This window comes from Nothoprocta perdicaria, unplaced genomic scaffold, assembly GCF_003342845.1.
Source record: "Nothoprocta perdicaria isolate Ctin4 unplaced genomic scaffold, notPer1 scaffold_9, whole genome shotgun sequence".
NCBI lineage: Eukaryota > Metazoa > Chordata > Aves > Tinamiformes > Tinamidae > Nothoprocta > Nothoprocta perdicaria.
Window position 1 is genome coordinate 4293715 of NW_020456198.1, and position 13865 is coordinate 4307579.

At 43.6% G+C, this 13865-nt stretch overlaps 1 protein-coding gene across 7 annotated transcripts in view; it reads left to right on the top strand.

Annotated features, from left to right (window-relative positions):
• Window positions 1-13865, top strand: part of CADPS (calcium dependent secretion activator) — a 188610-nt gene that overhangs the window by 116519 nt on the left and 58226 nt on the right. For 2 of the 7 annotated variants that reach the window (XM_026052668.1, XM_026052665.1), the window contains exons 15-19: window positions 7387-7488; window positions 8545-8608; window positions 9287-9410; window positions 11830-11898; window positions 12763-12780. In XM_026052668.1, coding sequence (XP_025908453.1) covers window positions 7387-7488; window positions 8545-8608; window positions 9287-9410; window positions 11830-11898; window positions 12763-12780 — 377 coding nt within the window. The remainder of the gene's footprint in view (window positions 1-7386; window positions 7489-8544; window positions 8609-9286; window positions 9411-11829; window positions 11899-12762; window positions 12781-13865) is intronic. The other 5 variants (XM_026052666.1, XM_026052669.1, XM_026052671.1 and 2 more) reach the window with 3 other exon arrangements.

Sequence of the window (13865 nt, forward strand, 5' to 3'; positions counted from 1 at the left end):
CTTCCTGCATGCGTTTCAATCATTTCCCAAAGCCAACACATGGCAGAGTTACTTGGTGGGGCACAGCCAAGTGCAGACGCCGAAGGGGGCAAAGTGGCTCAGGCCACTGCCACCGAAGCGGAGACAAAAAAGGATTCCAAAAAGGAGTCCAAAAAAAGGAAAGATTCCAAACCGCAGCCGAATCCCGAGCCAAAAAGGTAAGAGAAAGCGCATAGTGCACAGAAGTGTGTGGTACCTGGCACCAGGGCCATACAGGGTCACTGAGCACCCTGGGCACTTGGTGTCCCCAGCTCCACGGAGCTCTGTGGACCTCGATCTCGTGGCCACGCTGCTGCCCCGTGCTGAGGGGGGCTGCCACCCTGTCCTGGGAGGCAGCTCTGCTTGCCATTGGCAGCACTTTCAAGGAGGCCTGCTTAAAATATTCCTAGAAACAGAATAAATATTATGCTCTAATTCAGCCGTCCTCGGTGTGGGATTGACTGCAGAGCTAAAGGCTGAAGGTTTATATTCCCTCCGAGGCTCTGTGTTCGTGCTCTGGGGTTGCAGCAGTGCAGTTTTCAACCAAACTTTTGGTGTTTGTGTAAAAGTTTTGTGCTGGCTTCGTGCAGAAACTGCCAGGTGAGACTTTGTGGCCTCTGCTAGCAGCAAGTCACAGGAAGGGGTAGAGATGATTTGAGAAAGAAAAATGTGACCCTATAGTTTCTGCTAATGGAAATGTGAATATCTGAGTGGGAGAGTCAGGATTTCTTTTCAGAAGTCTGTTTAAGGCATTGTGCATTTGAGAACTGGCTGGCAGAGAGCTAAGGAAAGCCGGTATTTATCCGTGCCGTGCTTACTGGCAATTACAATGTGTGTGAAACCAGGTTCTCTTTAGCTGGGTGCCTTCCTCCCACCTGCCACTGCCACGCGTTGCTCGTTGGTAACCAGTAAACCTGCAGCTCACTGCAGAGTTGAAGGCTTCCCTTGCAAATTCCCTAATCCGAGGGTCATGCCTGTCCCTGGGGCTGTCCAGTCCCCTTAATTTTTTGGTTTATTTCATCCTTTCTGAAGTAAAAATGTTGTTAAATGTGCAGTGCTCGCATTAGGTTTTCCCTGCTGGCTTCCAGCAAAACTTTCCAGCAGAGGAGGCGAAGGCTGCTAAACGCTGCAGTGATTCTCTGTTACCCCAGGTGCTGCTCACCCAAGTTAAAGGACTTGAGGCTCATTATTGTGGTCTGAATAGTGACTTCATGGCAGATGTTTATCCCCCAGGGACCCTCAGGTACCATTTAAAAAGTTTTGCCATTAGGAAAGGCTCCGTAGTTCCCATTTTTTTTCCCACATGAAAGATAGAAATGTGCCCAATCATTCAGACATTTGAGGATTTTGTACCCGTGTGTCAGGCTAGAGGCTGTCACTTTCCTTTATCAACAGTTTTCCAGTAAAAATAGTAAAGAAAAAGGTCTAAGAGAGCATGATTTTTAAATTACATTTTTTATAATTATGAAAGGATTTGCATGATCACCCAGCTCTTCTCCAGGCTACTCTTTCCATTTTTGTCCTTATCTTCACATCTGATGACGATGCCTGTGCTCTCTGCTTGGCACAGGGAGGCGCAATGGGGAGAGGACCCCATAGCAGCTACCCCTCAAACACTGATTTTCCTCCCTTTTGGAGAGGGAGAGACTTTGGCTTCACATCGGCTTTCTCAGATGAAGCCATGCACTAACTTTTTCCAATATATTGTTAAAGTTGATGCCAAGAAAAAATCTGTCAGTGCTTGGTCAGTCTTGAACTTTTATAGAAAGACCCAAGTGTTAAATGTCTACATACCAAGTATTAACAGGCACAGAGCTTATCAGAAGCAGGGTGCCAGATTGAGTCCCCTCGTGTGTGGTGAGGGGTGAGCAGCCTCATTCCTGAGAGTTGTTCAGTGACAGTGAGAGGAGCTGAGGCTCTCAGTCTGTTAACCCAAGTCTAAACAACTACAAGTCCCCTCTATTAATTACAGCTACGAGTCCCCTCTATTAATTTTCCTGGTATGGCAGGGGCGCTCTTTTCTGTATGAGGTGTATTTTACCACCTAAAATCTTTGAGAAGAAACTCTGCCATTTGCTAGTATTAGCATTAGGTTTGGGGTTTTTAAACAAATTTAAGCCACTAGAGGTATTTTCATAGACCTTGAAGGATTAAAAAGCTGGGGTAATATATTTTTCTCAATTAGATTCTCATTGCATATCTGACTATTTCACATAAAAACAAGATTTCCGTAGAGCTACTAAAAAGAAGGTGAAAGAACAGGACTTTTTTGGTATAACAAAAATATACTTAATGTATTGACACTTTCATCCAACTTGTGATGAATAGAGTTAACTTTAAGTGCTTTCCGTAGTGCTTTGGTGAACCTATGTCCCCTTCCGTGCACTGGCTGTGATGTGGCCCCGGTGCTGATGTCCTGGGCACTGACAGGGCCCATCCGAGCACCCGCTCCGCGTTGCCAGCTGACGGGCTTCCCTGCGCAGGGTGCGGGATGGCAGAGCTCGGCGGGCACATCCTGCCCGGAGATGCCCCTGGCAAAGCAACGAGCCGGGACCTGGCTGCACTGAAAACGCCCGTGCAAGCGGTGCGGACAGGTGGGCTCCTCGAGGGCAGGTTTGTCAGGGCGCAGAGGGGCAGTGGCGGCCTCGTGGAAATGAGCACCGCGGCCGTGACGGGCTCATCCTCGTACGTGCTGCACCTGGCAGCCAGCAGGAGAGCCAGCACGTGCTTTATATTGGAGTTGTTACTTAAAAATTCAAATTATTTGCATCATTTTTTGACATTGTTTTATGATTTTTCTTTTGGCTCTGCATGCCAGGGCTCCCAGTGCACGCAAAGATCAGTTTGCTACGCGTAAGCAATATTTTTTCCCCAAGTGAAAGAGCGTAGACAAGTATAAAAGGTGTAAAAGATGATAGGTCTTTTCATTTCTAAGCCGTTCGGGTGTTTCATACAGGCTTATGTCAAAGAGATTAACCCACTGGAGCTATACTGTATATTTATAATTGCATACAAATGCAGGCTATTGCTTCATATATTAGTCTTTGTTAAAAATCATTTTGATATATTTGTTTTAGCAGCATAACTAGCCCTGGGGGCACTGGGTATAATTAGAAAAGGGCATGGGGGGAGGCGGGACTTGTAGAATAAAGCAGTGGCCTTAGGATCACAGGTCCTAATTATAATTTATAATTAAGCCTGGAATTTGTACAAACCATCTAAGCTAAACAAGGACTATCATTTTTGCTTTTTAAATTGCAACCTTTTTTTAATATCACCACCTGCTTTGTTGATGCTGTTGCTTTCATGGCTTAAAACCTAAAAAACAGGGAGGGATAGAAAGCAACATTTAAAAGTTTGCATGGACGATATTTACAGTGGGAATTTGCAAGTTGAGAGGAAGCGGAGTGAATGTGCAGCAGAAGGAGGGATTTTTGCTTTCTTATAAACAAAAATTTCCTCTTTCTTTTCTTGCCTTTTTCACCCTTCTGCTTCCTTCTCTGCCCATAGCTTATACCCTACACCTCAAGTAGCAGTGGCAGGAGCTGTGGAGCATCAGATGAAAATGTGTCTCCACTCAGGTGGAGATGTGGATGTTATTTGATGACCTAAATCCATAGATGCAAGCCCATTTTGTGCTTTGTGCTTCTCTATGTGCAAAATGCATATAGAACTTTTTTACCCTTTTGCTCTTTTTTCATTTGCCATCGCTGCTTAACCCAATGTTACAAAGTTGTGGTTCTGCGTCATGTGCAAGAAATTCACTTCATGCAGTTGCATTTTAGCTTGCTTTCTTGCTGCAGAAATGCCCCTTCGAGAGGCGCCTCTGATTCTGTCCATGAGATCAAACATAAAAGTTGAGTTGGATGGATATCTTTGGTGAAAAAAAAATGCCTATAAGTATCAGAAAAAGCTGGTGAGGCTTCACGTTTTCTTGCAGATTTTTACGGAAGCGTCAGCCATGTACTGGAATTGTCTAGAGCACAGAAGTGATTCTTAAATTATAGCAATGCTAAGCTATATACCCTTTGTGTTCTTGCAAAAGGGAAAATAAATATGTTCCCTCAAAAAGATTACATTTTCAAAGTCTATTTGACTTGAATACTTAATTAGGTTTCAAAATTATCGAGCTAATAAATTAAGTGCAAGGCTTTCAGTGGTGTTTTTCTAGTTCTATGTATATCCTGCATTTGTCACTAATTAATGAGTTCCTAATGCTTCAGCTTCTGGGAAGATGAGCAACAAAGATTAACATAACTAGTAAATCTGAAGATGTGCAGCTGGGTTATAGTATTTGAAATTTGACAAAAACATTGGAAGTATTATTATTTGTGACATGGCTCAAGATGGGGGATTGTGAGGAAAGTAAAGATGACAGAACTGGTGCTAACCACTGTGACAACAACTTGAAAAGCAGCCGACATGACATCTTTCCTATCATGCTGCCGAAAATGTCAACTTTGTGAAGGACAGTGAGAAAATGGTTTGCCGAAAATTTGAAAGGTAGATTCAAGAGATGCTCGTCATGTCAGATGTAATATAGTCCACAGCTGCTTGAGAAAGGAAGTCCTTGCCGTGGTGATGGCTCTCGCTTGGCAGGCCCTTCCAGACATCCGCGCTGCTCCAAAAATGGCTACAGCTGACCTGGAGATTGTCTCAAGTTTGGAGGAGCATGATACACAAACGCGGCCGGGGCTTTTCACCGCAGGCCGCCGCGGGAGCGCGAGCCGGAGCCACCAGCTCGGGCATCTTCCATGTCCCAAAGAGCCAGGAAAGTGCAAAGAGAGCCGGGAAAATGCAAAGATCGGGAGATGAGCCCAGGCAACTCTCTGGATGCACGTGTGACGCTGTGTGAGCCTCGGTGGTTGGGTTGGTGTCGCTGTGTGAGGCATTTTGGGGCATTCTTGCTTAAATGTCTTGTTTGAGACAGGGGTTTGTGAGGACCTCCAAGGCCCCCCAGTTCCTTTATGTTCATCTGGTTCGGTGTTGTAATATTTCTGCTTTCAGAGCTCTGCGTTTTCAGTTTGCTAAGCCCCAAAGTGAAAGGTGCTCTTGTGCCAGGGCTTTTCAGCTTCAGTTCTTAGGTGCCTAAATACCAACTTCCAACAAAACTGGAGTGAACGCAATGAAAAATAAAGGTTGGAGCAAAAAGAACCTGCAAAAAGAACAGCAAAAAGGCTGTAGTTACAAGATACCTGCCCAAATTGCTTTGACCAGCCTCAGCAGTGAGTTGTCTGGTCTCCTGAACCTCCAGCTGGCATGTGCTGCACTCCGCTTTCAATTAAATCACTTGAAACATCTTTTTTTTTTTAAAGCTGACAATTATTTTTAAAAGCAGCACTTCTTTGGACAACTACTGTCTTACAGAAAAGGAGCCCTCGTTTAGACCCCACGTACATCCTTGCATGTTTCCCCCGGCCTGCCAGCAAATCTTACCGTCCTTGGAGGTTACTGACCCAGCAAAGGGCAACACAACTTTCAGACCATTTCCAGTCCACCAGCAAATCGCTGCCAGCACGGGCAGCTTTTACTCCATCATTTGTCAGCGCGGATACAATTAACCTAATGACACTCCGTGAGTTGTGCTGGGTACGGAGGGGGGACTCGATGCCAAAAGTCAAATGAGGACTTCAACCCTGCCCTGAATATGCAGCATGAATTCTGCTCTGGCTTGAATTATCAGCTCTTCTGCTGAACAAACCGGCACAGCAAAAGGCAGGAAGAAATCCTCTCTAAACATTAAGTATTTTATGGAATTTTGGAGTGTAGATATATTAAGTATGTTCAGACATTAGTTTTTCGGTCAATATCTTGTTTTTTTTCCTTGTGGCTTGCTCATTTCTTCAAAATAACTAGTCCTAATTAGGTACTAATGAGACCAGATCCATACTTCCAAAAGTGTTTATAAAACACGTTCCCCAGCTGAGACATTTTATCCAAGTTTCAGCCTAAATCTTTTCCTTTTTTTTTTTCTCCTTAATGCACTGAATTTGGCAAATAATCAAGCGGAAATTTCTGATGAAATGCTGATTAAATTTAAAAATATCCTCTGATATTCAAGTGTTTTTCTCTGTCCATGCTCTAAGTTTTATTTAATGCATATTTAGCTTTAAAAATACTGTGAATATCCTGTAAGGTTTGCTGAGAAGTTTTATTGCTTTATTCACCTGCAGTAGCACATAAGAGATCATATTTATGATACTAAGAGCTTACTAAACACAGGGTCAAGGAGAAGCGATTGTACAGATTTTATCGATTTTAATTTTTATAGGTATTTTTTTTTTTAAGTTTGGGGCCTTTGATTCTTTAAGAGGAAAATAAAGCCAACCAATTAACCCCTGACAGGAGGTTCATTAGGAGCTTTGTAATCCCTTGCCAAGTCTTTTGTATAGCCAAACCAGTCTAGTTCGGAGGATTTGCGCAGCTTAAGCTGCACGCTGGAGGAGGCCTTTAAGTCAGAACATTTGTTCGGTTTTAAGACGTCTTACATTACCTAAAGGGAGGCCGTGCCAGCGGAGTTGCCCGGTAATTCCCAAATCCGCGTCCTTTGCTGGTCCGCGGTAGGAAGCGGCGCTGCTGGTTGTCGGGGCGGCTGGATTAGAGGCTCTCCCGCCGCTGCTCCGGGTGTCGTTTTGGGGATGAGGGAGGTGATTCCGAGTAGATGAGCTCAGCAGAGGCCGCAGGGGGACGGGGACGACAGCGTGGGGACATGTGTGCTGTGTTCTGTGAAAGTGTCCCCAGGTGTGCAGCGCTGCCCGCGGGGCCTGCAGTGCACTCCTGTGCACTGGATGTACGAAGGGGTGATCATTGCTCCTTGGAGGTGTTTGGGAAACCTGCTTGTCTGTTAAATCCTACAAACCAGAGTCACAAGACACTGCGCTTTCCTGTGCCAGATACATCCCTGAGCACATCTCTGCAGAGAGCCTTGAGGAAGGCTCGTGTTGGGAGGTTATTCCGAGGAGGTGGTTCAGTTCAGCACCTCATTTTGTGTCTGTTTCTCTATGAGCTTATTGCTGATGTTCTTTCACACTGTGAATTAAGGGGCAAATTAGCAGCTGATTTTTTTTTTTTTTCTGCCGAAAGTAAGTACACATTTAGCCGGCACTGAGCCTGATCCTGCAGCAAAAGCTAGTGCTATATCCCCTGCCATCCCCCTGTTTAAAAGGGGAAGATCATTCCCAGGGAATCTCCCTTTTCCTCTCGGGATTTTTGATGCCGTGACCGCCGTCGTCTCGGTGTGCCACGTACCCCCTGCTGGGTCTGACACCGGGTGACGCTTTCCCCAAGCTGCAGTATCTTGTTTGCTGTGCAGATGCTTTGCCAGGTCAGGCCGTGAGCTCTGTATCATTCATGGCATTTCTCCTCCAGGCCCGACGGAATAGGGACCGTGACGGTCGACGAGAAAGAGCGTTTCGAAGAGATCAAGGAGCGGCTGCGTTTGCTGCTGGAGAATCAGATCACGCATTTTAGGTAAAGGCAGCGATCCCAGCCTGGACGAGAGGGGACTGATTTCCTCCCAGCTCCCTCCCGTGAACAGCCAAGTCAAGCGGCAGATTTTGACTGCATATGGGAGTTCTGCAAAAGTGACACAGGCAGACCCAAGCAGGGCAGTGAAGCTTGCACTGTAACATGTTTGTAGCTGGAGAGTGATTCTAAATATATAACCTTTAAAGGGTATTTCAAACCATCTTGCTGACACAGGCAATGCTGTGATTTTTTTTCAATTTAACCGAAAAAAAAAATCCCTTGTCCTCTTATTTCTCTCTTCTTAGTTATTGCCCGTTTTTGCTTCATCCTAGTATAAAGGATGGACTTTAGTATAAAGGCAGTATAAAGTATAAGTATAGTATAAAGGCAGGACTTTCTCCAGGGGTGTTGTAATTATAGGAGTGATGAATCCTGCCCCCCAAACAAGTGCTGGATTGCCCCCAGCACACCAGCCAAGTCCTATGCTGGCCATGCATTTTTGCATGCACACCAGCAATGTGCATTTATTTGCTTGCACACCAGTGATGTGCATTTATGTGCATGCAGACCAGCGATGTGCTTTTGCACTCCGACTGTTGATGTGCATTTTCACGCAGACTAGTGACATCCACGTGCACATTCAGCGGTGACGTGCGTTCACACGCAGCCTCCATGCCAGAGCCCCCTGTAGCTGTCACTCGCCGTGACGGTGGCTGGTGCAGCCAGTTATTTACAACCTGGTGGGTTGTTGTTTCCCTGGCTGGAAGTGGCTGCTACTGTCCTTTCCAAGGCAGAATATTTCAGTCTTCTAGGAGACTAAAAAACTCCAGGTGACACCCAGATTTAATAAGCTGCTACAAGTAGCTACCAGTTATTCTGTTTTTCTGTTCATCTCATCAAAACCCCTTCTGAAAATTATGAGAGAGTGCTAATTCAGAGCAGCTGTAATAAAGTATTGATTAGCCTATCTAGGAAAGCATCTTTATACCACTATAAAAGGCTATAGATAGACTTATCCACTTATAATGGTGTTACCTTAACTTGATGTGTTTTTTCTAGGTACTGCTTTCCGTTCGGCCGTCCAGAAGGGGCATTGAAAGCTACTTTGTCACTACTGGAAAGGGTAAGCTTAAGAATAACAAAAGCTAGTTAAAAATCCCTGTATTTGTGTACCTTTCCATCCAAAAGAGATGAAGTGATTGTTATTGCTGTGTAGGGCAGCTGAAATTATTGATAATTAATATTGAAGTCTGGCTTTAGGTGTGCCCGTTGATTTCTCCTGCTTCAACTTGGAGGCCTGGGTAGTCACCCGTAGCCGTTGTCCCCAGCACTCCAGGTAGCTGTTCGACAGCGTGTGGGGTCTCCCAATCCCAAGGCATCCCAAGGATGCGTGGGAATCCCCCCATCCCTGCACCCAGCTGCCCTCTCCTCTCCACTAACCAGCAGTAAATGCAATCCCAGATGAGACGCAAAGCAGAAGCAGAGCCTGGAAAGGCCACAGCTTTGCCTGGCACAGGGCTGTTTGGGCTAGAACTTCCTGACGTGCCCTAAGAAACTGGAAGTGATGGGACACTTCATGGACATGCCTTCGGGAAGGGAATAGGGGGAAAGGGAATGCCGAAAGGTCCTGCCCGTGTTTCAAGCTGGCCGAGGTGACTTTGCTGTGGATCCTACGTACTGCACACACATCCCACGAGCCAGGCAGCGCTAGTGCTGCAGTGCATGTATTCGCTGGGCATGGGGGAAAAAAAAGGGTTGTGTGTGCCTCATGCCACAACAAATCAGATTTTCTTATGTCAAGGTCCTGATGAAAGACATAGTTACTCCAGTCCCTCAAGAGGAAGTAAAAACAGTCATCCGTAAATGCTTGGAGCAAGCAGCTCTAGTCAATTATACCCGACTATCAGAGTATGCCAAAATTGAAGGTAAGGCTATTTCTTTGTGAAATTACATTTTTTTATTGTATTTCTAGGTGGCAACTGTGACTTGGAGCTATTTAAAAGAAGCTCGTTTGCTATATATTCACTTGTCAATAAAACTGAGGTGACTGTGAATCATTGTTGTGGTGGTAGCTTTTGCAGCAGTGGAGAATGGCAGCTTTGCAGAATGTTTCCTTTTCAGAAAAGGAGAGAGGAAACAGTTAAAAGGAACTGTAGCTTTTGTTTTCTTTCTTTTTTTCTTTTTTTCCTTTTTTTTTTTTTTTTTTTTTGTTTGTTAATGCATTTGGCCAGTGCTGTAGTATTTAGATTCATGTTGTGGTTTTAAAAAACAAATTGAGAAATACTTGGGATGTCATCTTTGCAGCTGAAAGTGTAGTGCAACTAATTGCTTGTGACAATGGAGTTCGGGAAGCAAACCATAATAAGCTGAAAAAAATGTTTAATCTCCGCTTAATCATTTGTAACCAATTTAAAATGTCTTTTTTTTGGAGGGGGGAGGAGGAGGGAAGTGTTTCGTTGCCTTTGCACTTTGCATAGCAGTCATTGATCAATCAGTCCTGTACTTGCCTCCGATTTCTTTCTTGTCACTCTAAATCCAGCAGGGCTGATATTATTGACCTTTTAAGTTGTGGGAGAATAATAACCAGTGACCAGAGACACATGTAGCCATCAAAAAAGACATTTTAAAGCTTGCTGGAGGATATGTGTTAGCTGGAGCTCTATGATCCAGTAGTTCTTTCCGTGGTAATCAGTTTACATTGCTACCTTGTTGGCTGCTATACCCTGGGTGAGACCCCGGCCCAACTCTGTCCATGTTTGCAATTGCTTAAAACTGTATGTTCCAAATGAATGGTATGTCCTGCTCTAGACTTTGGGTTTCTGTCTTGTGTGATACGAAGCTTTCCCACAGCTCCAATTATTGTTGTGTGCCTCTAGGACAATGTGGAAAGGAGAAAAAAAATCCCCTCTGATCTGCTCCTAGTTCTTGTTTACATGAAAAATTGGGTTATTATATGACAAATTGTCCAGGTTATGTACATGACATGTCCTCTCTTTTTCCATTTTTTTTTCTGTCTAACGATGCAAATTGTGTACCAGTGGTAATGAATTCATTGTTATGCATCCAGTGAGAAACACTTAAGAATTGGGCACTAAAAGGATGTTTATCAACTCTTGACTTGGTAATGAGTGACAAAAATAGAGAAGAAACGAAGGTTTCATAAGCACTGTATTATCAGGCAATTTATCGAAGCACTCAACTTCACAGGATATTTTAATTGGTGTATTCTGTAAAATGCAATGTTTAAATATACTTGACAAGGATGGAGAAGGACTGAGAATCAAAAGCAGCTTTTCTGTTGATGGATGCTTCTACCCAGTGCTGGCTCCCTTAGGTTCTCTGTGTAAATATCACTAACTCCTTGGTAAGATTTGCTCTCTTCTTTCAGATAAATCTTTGCAAAAACAAACTTTATGATCTGTAAGTAAAAATGCATTCATTTCCAAAGTAGAACAGTTAGTGTGTACTTTTCCTTTTGTGCCTCAATTCTTCTTGGTTGTGTTAATTATCTGCCCTCTCTTTTGCACTGTGACTTTTAGGTCTGGGAATACTTTGAAGCAACAAACTTTTTTTTTGTTGTTTTTCCAGCTACCTTTTCAGAGAAATAGTTCATTCCACACTATCTGCTCTCTTCTGCTTTTCTCCTCCTTTACCCGTGATTGGCCACAGCCACTTTTTGACCCTGTCTCTATAAAAGTGGTTGTAACACCAATGTCGAAGCATGCTGGGATTGTTAATTCCAACAACCCAACATCCGCCAGCTGCATGCATCAGGTTTTCTCTCATGAGCATAGTCCACTATATCTTAAAACAGTTTCCTAGAAGAGCAAGTAAAAAACTGACCTCCTTCGAGGTGCAGTATATGATTTTGAAATTATACTTCAAAAGCTCACATCTAAATATCCACATGTTTTAAGCAAGACTTGTCAGAGCTGTGAAAAAAAAAAAGAGGCAGCAGTGCTTTTGAGGCTATGTTTATGAAGAAATACCTGTGAAAGCCTTAGATACTGAAGGCTGAAATCCTTAGTATCTTGGAGCCTTAAACCGATAGAAATCTATTTCCCCCTCTATTCATGATGTTTTGATCATTATATTCTTGCAAACGGAATAAGACCTTTAGAATCATGGTCACAACCTCTCTTGTGACTCATGGGCATGCTGAATGGTTAATCCAGTAGATCTCCAATTTTAAACCTCCTTTTTTTTTTTCTTCCTTTTATTCTGTGTGTATCCCAAAATACTCTGCAGCTATTTTCCTCTTAACCTAATACGAAGTTTTCCTCTGACCTATAACCGCTTTACCTCTGACCTAAGCCTCTTGCATGCCCAAATCCTCTTTTATAGGGAAAAAGAGAGAAATGTATGAGCATCCTGTCTTCTGCTTGGCCTCTCAAGTGATGGATTTAACCATTCGTGAGTACCTACCACCCTCCTCTCCATGCTGTCCTCACTCTTTCTGTTCTCATTACCTCGAGAAACTCCAGATCCAAACCAACTCACTCTCCTTGCTTCAAGTCTTTTAGCATTGGCTTGTCTGTTGCTTCTGTCTGTGAAACCCAGTGTGAGAAGTCCAGTCACTTTTTATCAGCCTGAACCAGGTTAGACGATTAAGCCATTTGTTTGTGATAAACTCAGATTGTCTTTGAGTTTTTTCCGTTCCTCTTTATGTCCGTGACCTGAATGCATTTTTACTTTGCTTCTGTGTAACCCCAATTTGTAAAGTGCTTGTCACTGGTACACAATCCAAAGGCAGCAGCTACATCGGGGAGAGATGAGCTAGAGGTCAGATAAAGGACATGGGGGGAAAAAGCCGTCCCTTTTCCTGCGTATAAGATCTTGAACCAATCCTGTGTATAAGATCCTATAAGGCTGTCCTTTCTCTGTACATCAGATCTCGCGTGTCTCCTGTCTGTTACTCTCAAGCAGAAGTGCTTTACTCGTTCTCTTCCTAGATTATTTTTATGACTCACTCTCTTGCACCGAGCTCTGGGCGGACATACGAGCGCAGTTGTCCTGCGGAGCATCCTTGTATGTTCTCAGAGCTTGCGGACTCTAATTTCCTATTTGTGCAGCACTTGCTTTCACCTCCGTGAAAGGAGCTTCTTTTGGTAATACCATGCTTCTGGGTGGGGGGCAAGACTGGGCAACTTTTCTTCTTTTCAAATGTCATATATCACACATAACTGGGGGGCTGTGCGGTCCACTTGCTCATTAATCCTGCCTATCTGTTCTTGTTTCTCTCTTTTCTCTCCTTGTTGCTTTCTCTCTTTCATATAGAGAATCAAAAGGATGCAGGTGAACAATTGTATATGCATTATAAATTGCTAGGACTGTTGAGTTATATTTATTTTGTTTCTTTTCCGTAGCTCCTTAAGATATGTACTCCTTCAGACTGAACATGGAGATGCATTAATACTTAAGGAGTTAATTTGTGCTGTCTCAACATACATAATTTCTTTTTCCTCCTTCCTTAGACCAGAGCGTAGATTAGAAATTCCTTGTAGTAACCATATGACCTTCTTAGGAGACGGTTCAAATAGAGAATCTCGTCTGTAAAAAGGGCAAGTTTATTGTTTTCCAAAAGAACTGCAGCTCATGTTTGGTGCAGAAATGTTGATGATTTGGCCATTAGTTAACACACCCAACAAGCACATTTTATAACTAAACTAACGTTCATTTTTGTTTTTCATATCTTCTGTTTGATGCCCTAATGGGAGGAATGGTTTTTTAGTTTTTATTATTTTCTATTTTCTTTGTTAATGTGTAAAAAAAAAAAAAATGATACGGTCAGACGGAAGTTGTGTTTGTCTCTTGTTTATAACCTGTGGTGACGTGTGATGGAGCAAGGACACTGTTAGACTCCTGAAGTGCCCGTCTCTTCAGAAGTGACTCTGTAGTTCTGTAGGCCCCTGTTCTCGTTTCTGTTTTGTACCAGAGTCTGTAGTTCAAAAGTCTTTGAAACCTGACCTGTTCATTTCTTTTTGTGAGTAGAGTGTTCTGTTTTGTGGCAAAAGGGTCGGTTTGATTCAGCTGTTTGCAAAGGGAAGGAGTGTTCAAGGAGCAGGCCAGGAGGTTGAGCCAACATCTGCCCTGGCTTCTGCTGGTCCCTACAGCCAGTGGCATCATCCTCATGAGATGCCAGGGCCAAATTTGGCCCAGGACTGTCTGACACTAAAACCAAGTTAGAATAGCAATCCATATTCAGAAAATGATGATTATTTTTCCCTATAGTTCTGGGAGGTGCAAAATAAACCCATTGCAAAGATAACAAGTGCAGGCGCAGCTTTGGCCCGTAATGACGCTGGATTTCACATGAGCAGAGGCTCTTGGGCTCTAGCAGAGTGAGTGTAGTCGTATGTTTTAGAAAATCAGAAGGATGT